General features: G+C 37.8%; 1 protein-coding gene and 1 non-coding gene across 4 annotated transcripts in view; one reads left to right on the forward strand and one right to left on the reverse strand.

The window, feature by feature from the left end:
* Window positions 1-3,737: 3,737 nt before the first annotated feature.
* Window positions 3,738-15,110, reverse strand: part of cacna1fb (calcium channel, voltage-dependent, L type, alpha 1F subunit) — a 50,394-nt gene continuing 39,021 nt past the window's right edge. For 2 of the 3 annotated variants that reach the window (XM_056261088.1, XM_056261086.1), the window contains 13 exons: window positions 14,573-14,700; window positions 14,390-14,486; window positions 14,206-14,308; window positions 13,847-13,948; window positions 12,739-12,866; window positions 9,417-9,536; window positions 8,190-8,449; window positions 8,074-8,097; window positions 7,841-7,963; window positions 6,780-6,937; window positions 6,553-6,665; window positions 5,126-5,473; window positions 3,738-4,384 (listed from right to left, as the gene is read on the reverse strand). In XM_056261088.1, coding sequence (XP_056117063.1) covers window positions 4,118-4,384; window positions 5,126-5,473; window positions 6,553-6,665; window positions 6,780-6,937; window positions 7,841-7,963; window positions 8,074-8,097; window positions 8,190-8,449; window positions 9,417-9,536; window positions 12,739-12,866; window positions 13,847-13,948; window positions 14,206-14,308; window positions 14,390-14,486; window positions 14,573-14,700 — 1,971 coding nt within the window. In that variant the 3' untranslated portion in view covers window positions 3,738-4,117. The remainder of the gene's footprint in view (window positions 4,385-5,125; window positions 5,474-6,552; window positions 6,666-6,779; window positions 6,938-7,840; window positions 7,964-8,073; window positions 8,098-8,189; window positions 8,450-9,416; window positions 9,537-12,738; window positions 12,867-13,846; window positions 13,949-14,205; window positions 14,309-14,389; window positions 14,487-14,572; window positions 14,701-15,110) is intronic. The other variant, XM_056261087.1, reaches the window with a different exon arrangement.
* On the forward strand, window positions 8,829-8,901 carry trnar-ccg (transfer RNA arginine (anticodon CCG)). Its single transcript has one exon. It is a non-coding gene; the product is annotated as a tRNA-Arg (tRNA).

The following is a 15,110-nucleotide window of genomic DNA, read 5'->3' on the forward strand; positions in this document are numbered from 1 at the left end:
TTTACGGACCAGTAGGTGGCGCTGCGCCAAAACGCAGCATGTAGCCTCAGCAGGTCATGCTTGTGATGACATGTACCAAGTTTGGTCTGAATACGATTAAGCGTTGCGGAGATACAGCCTTACGTCTGTTTTTGCAAGGGCTACGTAAAATTAGTTTGTGCGTTTATCGAAAACGGTTAAGCGAATCAACTTGAATTCCATAACTTTTTGTCGGTACTGCCTGGAGATGATCTGGTGCAATTTTGGTGAAAATCGGACAAACCATCTAGGACAAGTTCGCAAAAGTAGGTTTTTTGGACAATTCAAAATGGCGGACATATTTTTATGACGGAAATGACGTCATAGGGTGCGATCGAATCGTCATGAGCTCAGGAATCAGAGGAAAAAATAATTTTGTTGATAGCCCTGACGGTCCAAAAGTTATTAGCATAATTTGAGTTAAACTTTGGACAGGTGGTGGCACTAGAGGCAATGAGTTAGAGACACCAAAATTGGTGTATTTAATGTTGGGACTGTCCTCTATCAGAATGTCAAACCAAAACAACTTTCCCGCAAACGGTTCTATGGGCTGCCATAGACGCCCAGTCGGAAGAAGAAGAAATGGAAGAAATAAGAAGAACCAGAACAGATACAATAGGTGCCTCCGCACCTTCGGTGCTTGGCCCCTAACTAGCATTGAGATACAGCCTTGGTCAGGAGCTAGAAGTAAGTCTTTTGTACTATGTTTTTGTGCTATAATGGGGCCTGAATATGGACTTAAAAACATAGATGTCTTTCTTTTTTTTTTTTGCAGGAATGAGCACAATTGAGCGGACCCAACTTTTTCTAGTAGCCTATTTTAGACTTAAGTGGAAGATTTGAAATGGGTCTGTAATTTGCTAATTCATTTGGATCTAGTTATGGTTTCTTAATGAGAGGCTTAATAACTGCCAGCTTGAACGGTCTTGGGTTAATAATTAAACGGATGAGTTAATAATATTGTGAAGAGGCTCTTCTGCTACAGGTAACAACTCTTTCAACAGTTCAGTGGGTTTTGAATCTACTAAACATGTTGTTGGTTTAGATACAATGATACGTTTATTTAGCTCTTCCTGTCCTATAGTTGTAAATCACTGCAATTGTTCTTGAGGGGTGATTATTGAGGCTGAATCATAGAACGCTGTCAAATGTTGTACATTTGTAACCCCACTGGTCCTACTCACCCCGCTCTGTGCGGGCTCCCGGCGTAGGAAGCGGGCGCTCTAACAAGGAGACTAAAGACCGCTGCAGTTGCTAGAGCACCTCTTGAGATCAGGGGAGTGAGGTTTCCTGGACAGCTCTTACTAGCTGGCTTCCATTACACATTTACAATGGGCTCTATGCACGGCGGTATTTCCGGTGAAGGTCTAAGGATGCTGGATTACTTCCGCCGATCGTAGAGTCCAATGCTATACCTGAGAATTTATATTGGTTTTTATACTCTATTGCTATACTAAAGAAACGTTAGTCACAAAAACAGACAAAACAGACACCCCTCATTTTTGTTTAGGCTTCTTTGTTTATTATATTAAATAAACATAACTATATATAAAATTACATCTAAACGTATTAAAGTTTCGTTTCAAAGACGAGAGGACAGTAAATTTTGAAGACTCTGCCATAATCCCGTTTTCCTCGGTTTTCCTCCGCTTTAAATCTCCCCAACCGGAAAAGCAACAGCATCCTTGCGTCAAACGCGGAAGTTATGCGTGCATATAGCCCATTGTATTTCTGATGCGTTCGATTTTCTCAGTGAAGAAATTCATAGTCATTACTACTAAACTGTAATGGAATATTCAGTTCAGGTGATGTCTGTTTTTTTTTTTTAATCTAGCCACTGTACTAAACAAAAACCTTGGATTGTTTTGGTTATTTTCTATGAGTTTGCGGAGATGCTCAGCCCTGTCTGCTTTAAGAGCATTTTACTGTCTTTCCACGCGATTCTAAAGACCTTTAAATGCGAGTTTCTCTCTTGATAGCGTGGGTAATACTGTTCCACAATGGCGCAGTACTTTTCACTCTTACCTTTTTTAATCTGATGGGTGCAACAGTTTCTAATGTACTAGAAAAAATGGTGCCCATACTGCTATTCATTTCCTCAAGTTCATTTGTGTGTTTGGGTACACTGAGCAGCTGAGACAGATCAGGCAGATTATTTGTGAATCCATAGTGGTTTGGACAATTGTTCTACCTGGTCGATAAAGCGGCACAATATGGCAAATATCAGCAGTATGCATGTAACAAGGTAGTGATCAGTGACAATATCTATATCAGTAGGATTGGTTCCATGCGATATAATTGAAGTGATTAAAATGATGAGTTGGTCTAGTGACGTTTTGTTCGACCCCAAAGGAGTTTAGTAAATCTGTAAATACAACCCCTAACACATCATTTTATTTTCTACGTGAATGTTAAAATCTCCAACAATTAATGATTTATTGACGTTGACCAATAGGTCTGAGAGAAAATCAGCAAATTCTTTAAGGAAGTCAACATAGGGCCCTGGAGGTCTAAACACGGTAGCCAAAGCAAGAGTTTTTTTGCTGAAAGTACATTTAGCACAAGCACTTTAAATATATTAAAACTTGTGTCCTGTTTTCAGAGTAACATTAAGAATATCTCAATAGATTGTTGCAACACCGCCGCCACGACCAATCAGACAATCAATTGGGGCACACGTCTAATAAACACACAGTAAAAAGCAACCCAGGACTTGATCCCACAATCCCCAGCTCCGGAGGCTGATGACTTATCCATTAGGTCACTGGGCCTTTATGCAATCAGAAAACGTTTGCAATTACAAAATGGCTTTCCCACAAAATGCTATAAGTTGGATTGCCATGTTTTCATATTTAAAAAATGATTAATTACTAATTTATACATTTGGTAAAGTAAGTCAATAAAATGACTGACCAACAGGCCTTGATACCCCAGACAATATAAAAAAGACAGATTGCAAAAAGTGTGGAAACACTTCCTCTTTATATTGGTTTACAAACATCACTTTATATGTTTTATATATATTTTATAAATAAACTCTCATTCAATCACACATATAAATCTTTAGTTATTATCATGAAGTGGTTTTATTAATAACGTTCTGTATATTTACACTAAAGTAGTTAAATTGTTGTGGAAGGGAGCAAATGCTGGGGATTACATCTATGACAGATAAGTTCACATCTGCAATGTGTGGTCATTTTATTTTTAGCAAATGTTCAGTAATTTCCATTTTTATTGAATGAGCCCCATGAAACAATATTTCAAAATCATCCACATGTATGAAACAGTAGAAACTGAATAATAATAATTATTATTATTATATTATTATTAATAATAAAAATAATAATAAAAAAGAAGAAAAAAAAACCACAACAACTGTTCACTGTCCTAAAAAATGTCCTTAAAATTCCGGCCAGGCTCTGGACAATATGACACAAGTAGGATTTGTTGCTCCTAAACAGTGTGCTTTTTGTTCCAAGCTGATATTTTTATTTTAAAATTGAATTTCAAGTCAGAATTGGAGTAAACACCACTTAAAGAATCAACCCACATACAAAAACGATCAAGCACTGGAGCCTATTATGGACAACTGGAAAAAAAATACACACATACACACAAAATGCAAGACAAACCTGAAAAAAAAAACCCCATTATAAGTGTTGATGTTGTTATTGTTGTTATTTTTTAAATCAAAATATTAAATGATTTATTTAAATACTTAAAATTATTGTATTTTTATATTTTAGGTAGGAGTATCCCTCTGTAAATGACGTTTAAAAATAGACAGACAGACAAACAAGAATGATGGAGTAAAAACATTTACATATAAAACATGTTCAACATGATAATCAGTTTATATAAAAAGAGTCTTCTCAGAGATTTGTATTTAAAGAATTTAAAACTGCCATGTAGACAGGGTAAACCGGAGCTGGTCTCTTTCACAGACTGAGTGTGATCCGCTCACAATATTTTTGAGCAAAACCTCCTTTTTCTCACCAGAGTCTTTCTCTGACTCAGAGCAGCATGAACAATGTCATTGGTCAGTCAGGATTCTGATGCTCCACCCACTGATGTCCGGATTGACTTTTTTTGTTATTCAGAAAGATGTAACACAAGTCATCTCATCAGCCAGCTCCTCTTCCTCATGGCTCCTGATTGGCTCCTCGTCACTGTATATGGGTCCCATATCTGCGTGGTTCCGAAAGCCTTGGGTTTCCCCAGAGCCCCCACGGCTTAGGAGATCACTTGCAGCACTTTCCATCTCATCTATGGTCATGTGACAGGCATCTGCAATCTCACGCTTGGCAAAGGCTACAAATTTTGGGTCCTTGGCATACAACCCCAAACCTTCAGAGATCAAGACCTGTGGATGAGAAAAATGACTGAGAGTGATGGCATTATACATGTCCTTGTCCAAATGACTGTGCAAAAGATTGGGGTCTGTAAGATTGTTTTTAAAGAAATTAACACATTTATTCCGCAAGGATGCATTAAATTGATCAAAAGTCACAGTAAAGACATTTATAGTGTTACAAAAGATTTATATTTCTAATAAATGCTGTTCTTTTGAACTTTCTATTCATCAGAGAATCCTGAAAAAAAAAGTATCAGTTTCCACAAAAATATTAGGCAGAACAACTGTTTTCAACATTGATAATAATAAGAAATGCTTCTTGAGCACTAAATCAGCATATTAGAACGATTTCTGAAAAATCATGTGATGTTACTCCATAATGACAGGTGAAAATTCAGCTTTGCCATCACAGGAATAAACAAAAATGTAATATAAATATTATTGTATTATTTTTTATATTTATAAATTATTCTATTAAATATATTACATTAAAGATAGATAGATAGATAGATATTATATTATATATCCATCACAGCAGCATTACTAATTTTATAAAGAGCTCCAGTGTTTGCTTCAGTGTTGCTGTGCTACTTTTGAAATGTTCCCTTGAGGTTGCTTTAATGATGTTTTAGCTGTAACATGTTATAATGTTACTGTAATATTGATGTAGTCAAGCTGTAATGTGTCTGTAATGGTATTTAGTTGTTACTGTAATGTTGCTCTCATGCTCTAGTGTTTCTCCACTCATACCGCTTCCACCAGACTGTCAGCGCTGCCTCTCTTCTCGCTGTAGTGAGGACTGAGTTGGGTAGGGACTCTAAGGGTGGTGTAGGCTCTATACGGCTGCCCCCCTCCACCAGCAGAGGGTCCCGAGTACCATCCCGAACCGGGGTGCCGAACCGACGCAGGCACTCCAACCGAACTATCCTTTTTGTCCCAGATGCCCACACTACCAGCCCCTGCTGCTCCCTCCTCCTCTACCAAGATAAGGGGAGCGTAGAGGAGACGACCCCGCCGAGGGCCGGTGTTCGCCCAGGATGCTGTTGAACCCGTGGACGATCTTGCACTGCTGCGACGAGAATCGTAACTGCCGTATCCCTGAGAGCGAGAGAAAGAAACAAAGAAAGACTGAGTAACATAGGTTATGTTCAAAAACTTAATTTCAGCTCACCACGAAACATCTGCGGTGATGCTCTGATCATTTACAACATCTGCACCTGAAAGGCCAGGCTTTGGTTTCTGATCGTGATGATGATGTTGTTGCTGTCATTATAATCCTTATCGCAGTGATCTGTTTCATATTGAGACAGTAACAACACGATTCCTCTTGAATGAAACATTTTTCAAGGAAAAAAAAAATGTCTGCAGAAATGCATGAATGGTGTTTCATCTGCGTTCCACACACAGCTTTGTGTTGAATGTGGGATCAAGCGGGACTTCAACTCGTACTGAAGGCTTCAAAAGTAATGTTGTAACACGTAAATATTCAAGGGAGTCATTTCAGTTGCAAAAAGCAGTTGACAAGCAGGAACTGTGTGAACATAAGGTGTTTCTTTAACTACAGGCATTTTTAGACCCTGAGGGCTTTTGGAAAATAAAATCTGGTAGAACACTTTCAGGCTTGTTTAATTTTGCTACTTAGACTACATTCACAAGTAGCATTTTAATGTACCCTAAATAGCCTACATATAATTAAAATATTTTGACACAAAATTGTTATATTTTGTACATATTTGTACAGCTGTAGGGACCAACAATTTTGCCCCTAATACACTTTATTTTCCCAAATGTTTTTACCAAACAGACAGCAGCGTTAGTGAAGCGCATACTTGAGATTGATATGTGAAGCATAATTTAATATATAAAAATAATTTTCACACAATAAATATTAAAATGTGTACATTCATGTCACTATTTGTTTGTTTTCATAGTTGTCAAAATAATTATTATTCCATTGAAGATCTGAGAAAAGTATAAAACAACAAAATAAATAAAAGGCATTTGAAAAGCATCAAATAAGTGGCAGGATTTTTAAGTCATTTTATTATTATCCAAGCCACCTTACTCATTGAATAAAATATAAATAAAATGAATAAACAAATAAAAATCCACGTGAATACTAAAATAATAAATTTCATGAAAATGAACGTTTATAGTAGCCTATATAATAACATTACCTGTGAACGCACTCTGCAGGGTGGGGAGTTCTGATGGTACGTTCCTGGGATGGGCAGGTCATCGTTGCTACCTTGCCTTCTTAAACACTGTATGTTAAATGAAGTCTTTCTCCCTGAGAAATGGACAAACAATAGAATGAAATATACAGATTAACTTTAGGCACAATCCTTAATTACCTCCAAACAACATTATAATTGATAATTATGAAATAATTAGATCATTTTACCAGTAGGTGTTGCTGGCAGCAGGCGTCTCCGTGCTGTCCTCCTGCCTTCTTCATAACTGTTTCCATGATGATTACCGTAGACAGGGTGTCTCATAGAGTGGCCATCATACACGTCTCTATGTCCTGAGAACATTGTGCTGTCCTCTGGATAACCATGCCTGAAGACGAAAAACATGTTATTTATTTTATAATACTGCTTAAATGTATGCATTTTGCAAAAGAACATTGTGTTGGTTGTGCTTCGGCTCTGCATGAGTATGGTTATCTTACTGCTCATAAAACATTCACTACTAGGCTTAAAGGGATAGTTCACCCAAAAAATTTAATTCTGTCATCATTTACTTACCCTTTACTTCAGTTGTTGCTCCAAACATGTATGCATTTCTTCAAACAGTTGTGGGGCACCATAGACTTCCATAGTATATTTTTTCATACTATGGAAGGCAGTGGTGCCCCACAACTGTTTGGTTACAAACATTCTTCAAAATATCTTCCTTTGTGTTCAACAGAACAAAGAAATGTAATCAGGTTTATAACAATTTGAGGGTGAGTAAATGACAACAGAATTTTCATTTTTGGGTAATCCATCCCTTTAAGAGATATAACTAGTTTAGATGAAAAGGATCTCAGGCTGACTAGCTGAAGAAATTACAGTAGCTATACCTATTAATAACCACGGTAGCTACTTCCTTGAAAATAAATTCCAGCCCAGCGCTTCAACAACCATAACGAAATGACCCTTAAAAGATGATGCTTTACAATGTTAGAGAGCTTAGATGTCTTTACAATATGAGAGCTACATATGGCAATTTTTTATTTTCAATAAAATACCTTACTCACCATCTCCGCATCGCTTTTACAACATTTACAACAAACCATCCCATCAGGTCTAAAATATAAACACTTACGATAGGCTTACCAAAGTGAATCAGGGTAAGATGATGTATTGACTTTATTCAGTATGATTATTTAATAAAAAAAATGTTTTAAAGTTACATAAGCTGAATCGTCAACAAAATATGAATTCATTCATTTAGGCAAAGGTTAGACTTTATGAGTACCTTTCTCTAGAGATGACACTCTCGCTGTCCTCATCTTTTCCATAGAAGCGCTGCTCTCCAGGGTATTCACCACCTTCCTCTCTCCGAGACAGCGGAGAAGAGAACCTGTCTCTGGACTCCCTCCTGAGGGAGAAAAGAGGAAACCAGCAGTCAGCAAGAGACTGAGAGAACAGGAGACAGAACAGAGAAAGGTCCTGCTGGGAGGCGCTACACACTATCTGCTGAATGCTTACCTTGGGTATTTGTAGTATGATGGTCTATCAAAAAAACAAAAAACAGTATATAAAAATACAAATGACATAATATGAGGTATAATATGAATAAATGCAATACAACCAACTAGATTTACCTCTTGGGCAGCTGGTCGATCACACCATTCTTGTGTTGGTAATGAAGGGAGGAGCGCATGCTGTCTCTTCTCCTAAAGTTCTCGTGCTCCAGAGCACCGTTCCCATTCTGTGTTTTTGCAAGGGAGCTCCTACGTCCCAGTCCCCCATTCAAGATGCCATCTCCTGGGACAGGAACAGGAGAGACGCTGGGAGAAGTGGCCAAAGAGGAGCGCCGGCTTCTGTTTGAGGGCTCAGTGTGGCCCGCATAGCCATTTTCATTCTAAGAGGACAGCAATGTGAATGAAAAAAATCACCAAAATGTTATATTAAAATAAAATATTACAAAGTATGACCATTTTTTTTAATTATTTATATTTACACTACTGTTCAAACGTTTGCAATCAGTGCGATTTGTTTTTGAAAGAAATCCAAACTTTTATTCAATTTATTAGATTGATCAAAAGTGACAAAGACATTTATAATGTTACAAAAGATTTTAACTTTCTATTCATCAAAGAAAGTTTGCAACACTGATAGTAATGTTTCTTGAGCAACAGATCAGCATATTTTAGTGATTTCTGGAGGATCATGTGACACATCAATTTTAATTTTTAAAATTTGATTATTACTGAAGCTAAACAAAAGTAGAACTAAACAGAGGCCCGGTGGCCTAATGGATAAGGCATCAGCCTCCGGAGCTGGGGATTGTGGGTTCAAGTCCCACCTGGGTCGTAAGCGTTTTGTGTGGCTAACAATGCAAACACTGAGAGCACTTTAAAAGTGTGCTGCCAAAAATTATTCAACTTACCATACATGTGGTGTACTTTAAAGAAAGCAAACTATTATCAACCATACACTGTTTGCTTGACGTCAAGGCAATGACTCATTTTATTTCATATGCATTTTATTTCATATACATTTCATTTGGCCAACCAAGCCACAACATCTACACCTACACCAACAAATCCTCAGCCCAAACCTCTATTCATTACCTGATGTCTGCTCCTGTCAGAGTAAATCTGGTACTCAAATTACCATCCGTCTCATTAGACCATGTACCTCATTATTCTGAATAATGTTCTAATTCTTCTGTCTCTCACTATCTGGTTATAATGTAATATTTTCAATTTAGTGATTCAATAAGATAAACTCATTGTGCAAAACAAATTCAGTTAATTGATTAAAAAACAGACTAAATTTTCAAAAAAGTGCTCCAAAAGAATCTTGGTGGTTTAAGTGATACGCACCTTATAATGAGCATCATCCTCTTCTTGCTCCTCCTCCAAACCATCCTCATCCTCCTCCAGATCCTCGTTCAAGGCCAGTCTCATTTCTGGCCCCAAGTCCTGCAGAGTTCGCAGCCCTGCCTGACACAGATGCACGCGGAAAGAGAGAGATACCACAGTATATATGCAGCTCACCATACAGCCGAGTTATACAACACATGCAATCAGGCTCCAGACACCAAAATTAGTACACAAAAAAAAACTCAGAAACCGGCTGCTAAATGGTGGCCCAGCAGCTTAACAGATAAGGTTTTTTTTTCATATTTGGCATGCTTTCAAACGGGTTCTAAAAAAATTTTGCTGTAAAAAGGACAGAGGCCTAGTGGCCTGATAGCAGCCTCTGGAGATGGGAATTGTAGGTTTGAGTCCCATTTGGGTCAAATTCCATACATTTGTGTTGCCAAACCTACAATCCTACAGATTCAAGTTAAAATTGTAGAAAAGCTATCAGCCACTTAGATCAAAGATATCATGTCTGTTAGAATGACGAAACTGAAGTGAGTCCTGCTCGATGAATTTGCTGAGATCAAAGTATACGGACTGAGGTTGCAAACATAACAATAATCATTTAAAACCAAGTAGGGCTAGAAGATTAAATAACATTACTGTTGTGTTGGCATGGCTTATACTTAATATTACTAACTGAGACAACCAGTGGTGGATGAAGTACACAAAACAAGTACTTGAGTAAAAGTACAGATATCCTATTAAAATATTACTCCAGTAAAATTAATCCTTTTCAATTTTACTTGATTTTAATGACACACAGATAGAGCATAAATACAGCTCAGTCTGACATCATTAGTAATAATTATGAATTTCCAAGCCAGCAGTAGTCAATAAGGTAGATTATGCAGACACTTAATATGTATTGATCCGCAAGTAAGAAAACATTTTATTGTATTACAAAAACGTATCATATATACGTATCATTCAAGTATGCAAACAATTGAAAATAACAAAATGTGTTAACATTTTAAGAACGCTATGCAAACACACTAGTTTTATATCATTTGAAACTGCTACAGCAGTGGGGAAGATGCATGGGCATTCGTTTGGGTTATTTTAACATTATGTTTAACTAAAACCTACCCTGTTCAGACGATAATACACAAATGTAGACATGTCCACATTTAAGAATTTTATACAATGTGCTTAAACAACTCACCATTTTACAGCAGATTTAGTTCACAAACAACTCACAGTTGTCACCTAAATATGATTTTCATTTAGAAATCCTAAAACTCGCCATTAGTAACTTACTTTTTGCTCCATCAGTTGCTCAAAGTGTTGCTTACTGCAGAGCCAAATGACATCCAGCTCCACCTTTCTGGACGTCATGAGTTGAGCTTGACCTAGTCCAGCTCCACTTCTGTGGATCTAATGGGTGGAGGGATAGAGTTATGGGTGGAGGGATAGAGTAATGGGTAGGGTTAGGGTGTGGTTGGACATTCTAGCTCCACCCATTACGCCGGACTTCACACTCCACCCATGGCTCTGCAGTGAGCAGCCTCTGTGACACTCAAGCTCCAAGGATCTCCCATTATTGGCTCCTTTTGAGTCAGACTTGTGAATTCAGTGAATTGTTAACTGGACACTCGCTCTGATCGGATCATTTGAATCTTTGAGTTGTTGACTCAAGAACAGATGCAATCGGATCAGTCCAATTCACGAATGAATCCTTCAGTGCGATTTGGGAACCAATTAAATGGGTTAATTCAAATGAATCAGCTTGTTCACGAATTGGACACCACTATTGCGTCTTGAAGCAGGTGACGATTTCTACAGTTCAAAATAGCAAGGAATGATTTTAGTGGAGTAAAAAGAACAAATATTATACTGTGGAATGTAGTGAAGTAAAAGTAAATGTTCCCGAAAATGAAACTTGAAAAATGTACTTAAAGGTGCATTGTGTAATGTTTAGGAGGATCTGTTGACAGAAATGCTAAATCATATACATAACTACTATGTTTTCAGTGGTGTATAAAAGACCTTACATAATGAACCGTTATATTTTTATCACCATAGAATGAGCCATTTCTTTCTACATACACCGCGGGTCCCCTTACATTGAAAAGTCAGCGAATATAACACTGACACAATGATGAACAAGTAACAATAATATTCGCAATAACATAATTTTACTGAATAATTAAGTAAACAATTTCCTAATTTATCTTTGTAAATAAACCTCATTGCTTAACTGGCTACTCTCTGCTGTCTCAGACGATGACATCTTTTCCAGTCGGCCACCGTAACTTCTGTTGGTTGCAATTCGCAACCTCACCACAAGGTGCCGCTAAAATTTACACACTGCACTTTTAAAGGTGAACTAAGTAACTTTTTTACCTTAACCGAACAGCTTTGGAGTCATTGTAATGTTTATATTACTGATTTCGTGTTGAATGGTGGTTGTCTCGCACCCCCCTGGTGCCTGTGAGCCGCAAAACCACCCTTGCAACTTTGGGCTGGCGATATGTCCACTCGTTACAGCGTCAATCCTACTGAACAGGTACCGGTGCACAGGGGGAGGGGATCCGGCCGTGAGTGCGAGCCATCTCTGCGTGAGTGCTATTCACGACAGTACAAGTACTCCACAGCGACTCTAGGGGTCGCTGTTTGACAAAAATGGAATTCCTACTTAGTGCTGCTTTAAGTATAGTAACAAATTAAAAATAATTTGTTGCTGTCCACCACTGGAGACTACATGCCTAAAGCTGTGGTTTATACTTAGCATTACTGACTAAGACTACATTGCTAATGCTGAAACAAGGCCCAGTGGCCGAAAGGATAAAGCATCAGCCTCCGGAGCTGGGGATTGTGGGTTCAAGTCCCACCTGAGTCGTGAGCAATAACTCTTTGTCCAGGATTAAATGCGTGCAGCAACATTTTTACTCTAAGATTGGCAGATTGTTGAAAAGCAACCTGGGCCACCATATCACCGATGAAATGGTCTGTAAGAATGATGAAATGCATGCAGCATGGACACAAAACCCACACATGCAACCTCAACCTTCCAGTGATAGCACACCCACAGAGAATAATAATCAGAAACTGTGTAAAGTGATCTTGGGCATGAAGACTGCCAGGGTCACAGCTCTATAGTGAAGACTTTTGTTGGTTTACTCTGCTTCATTGGATCATCTCTCAATGTGGGATTTGTATGAACCCATTACATGTGGAGACAAATGTGGGGCATTTGCATAAAATGTGTGATTTAGCCAATTTATGTAAGGTATGTGCCTAGATCAAATAATATGTAGAATCTGTGATAGAGATCTACCTGTAGAGCTGAAGGGTTATCATTCTCTGAATCTTCCAGACCCACTTTTTCCTTCCTTTTACGGAACTTCCTGAAATAGTCCTGGATCAGGAACGTAGCGTAGAATTTACCCACAGTCACTTCCTCATCTGTAACAGAAGCAACATTGAATGATGTAAATAAAACAGCACAGTTGAAAATTGTCATTTCTTATGTTTGTATGAGTATTAGGTTTGTGCAGCATTGAGAACTGAACTGAGGATGTGGTTTAAAGAGGCTATATGCGTTTTTCTGAAATTTAAACTCGCGACTGACACCTGTGGCCAAAAAACAGAACTGCTCTTCCTTTCTGCTCGCTCTCTTACGTGCACAGTTCACAAGTCATCTGCTGCAAGGAGGTCAACATTATGTTTACAGAGGTAAGAACAGTCAAATACATATATTGTTTGAGATAAGTGCTGACAAGCAGTGGTGGCAGAGTGATCTGAAACGTTTAACATGAACGCGCTTGACGTCACATCCGCCGACAGCGCGGGAAAAATCCGACCCGACAGAAAATAGGAAAAATAGGATACAGGCTTATAGGTGCACCCACTGTGAGCGGACAAAATGTCAGTATGCTCAACAGGAGATGTTTGAGTCATAAATGGTAAAATAAAAAGGCTATTGTTACGTTTATTTTGGGGAAAAAGTTATATATAGTCCCTTTAAATGCCAATTAAATCAAACTGGAGGCAAAAATGTAATGTAAAGTCAACCGTTCAAAAAATGTAAAGTCAAATTAAAAATATATAGATAATAATAATCACTGTATGATATTCCATCAACAAAAATGTCTACTTAAATTAACTTCCATTTTATGGACCATGATGGAAGAACATCTAATTTCCCAGAAAACTGCCAGAATGATTTACCACAAAGTTTTGATAATAAATCCAAACAGCATGAAGTAGATTTACAATTACAGATACCTGATTTATATGCTCTTGTGCATTTTGCTGTTGTGTGACCGTTTTGCAATTCATTAAATTCCGCTTACTGTCATTCAAATTCAAATTTAGAATTTAGAAAGGGAGTCAATTAATAAATAAAAAAACCCTGGTGCCATGTGGTCATTTGTCAAACTCACCAGCAGGGGGTGGAATAACCTCATCCAGGATTTTGGGTTTTATTCTCTTCCAGATCTTCTTAATGATGATTCTCAACTCTTCATTCCCTTGATCAGGGTTCCCTGAGAACAACACATCACAGCCACATGAGCTTACAGAGCTACCTAAGAACATCATGCTTCTGTGCTTATACAAAAAGCTTTACTGTCTATTAATATTCTATCTGGTAACCTATATTATTGCATGTGGTTAAATTTAGACAATGACAGAAGGGCTTATGGATTTATATGCAAAGCACACCTTCATAAGAATAATCTGTAGCTCTGTAACAGAAAGATGAAGTGTATGAGTATGCATTTGTGTGTACCCCTGTACAGACCGTCAGTTTTGATTTTGAGGGCAGTTCTGACCAGGGCGAACAGGGTGGCGTTGAAGGTCACTGTACCATCACTGTTCAGGGGCATGTTCATTGCAACCAGCCTCTGCCAAAAAGAGAGAGAGACAAAGACAGACATGATCAGGTAAGAGAACACACAAGATGGATTTTGTGCACGTGTCTTTACCTTGCAGGCCACACGATGAGGGCAGAGTTTCCCAAATCCAAGTGGTGGCTGGATCCTCCTGAGCAAAGCCACAACATCCAAGTGCTTAATACGACCCCTGAAAAAAAACCCACATTTTATCTGTCTTTAAGCAGTTTTTTTGTTTAAATATAAAAGGCATTAGAGAGAGACTGATAGTCTTACTTGGCTTCAGGGTCATACTCTGACCAGATTCTTTTGAACTCATCCAGGTGATGTGGTCCAAGAATTGACCAATCACGGGTCAGATAGTCGAAATTGTCCATAATGACGGCAACAAACAGATTAATAATCTGAAAATACACAACAAAGACTAAGTAAATCACATTGAAATAATTTTATTTCCAACGAAAGGCTACTATGTACTGCATAATAATTACTATGAAGAGCTCAACAATAATAATTTCTGTACAAATTTTTTTATTTATAGGGACATACATTTGTCAGAAAGAAAGATTTTTCAGTAAATGTAAATGTTTTGTAAGTGTATTGTGGGATTCGTGGCCACGGATTTACAATTACTTACTAATACCTCAGCATGTTTTACTAATTTGTAAATAAATCGTGCACACAATATAATAATTCGTTCCCTTGTTTTACTAAATTGTTGCCGTGTTACAAGAATTCGTTCCCTCATTTTGATTGAATTAAATTAGTTCAACATGCCAACTATTTACTAAAACTTAAAGGGAATGAATTCTTA

The sequence above is a fragment of the Rhinichthys klamathensis genome, unplaced genomic scaffold, assembly GCF_029890125.1.
Source record: "Rhinichthys klamathensis goyatoka isolate OS25496 unplaced genomic scaffold, OSU_Roscu_1.1 h1tg000180l_1, whole genome shotgun sequence".
Taxonomy (NCBI): Eukaryota; Metazoa; Chordata; class Actinopteri; order Cypriniformes; family Leuciscidae; genus Rhinichthys; species Rhinichthys klamathensis.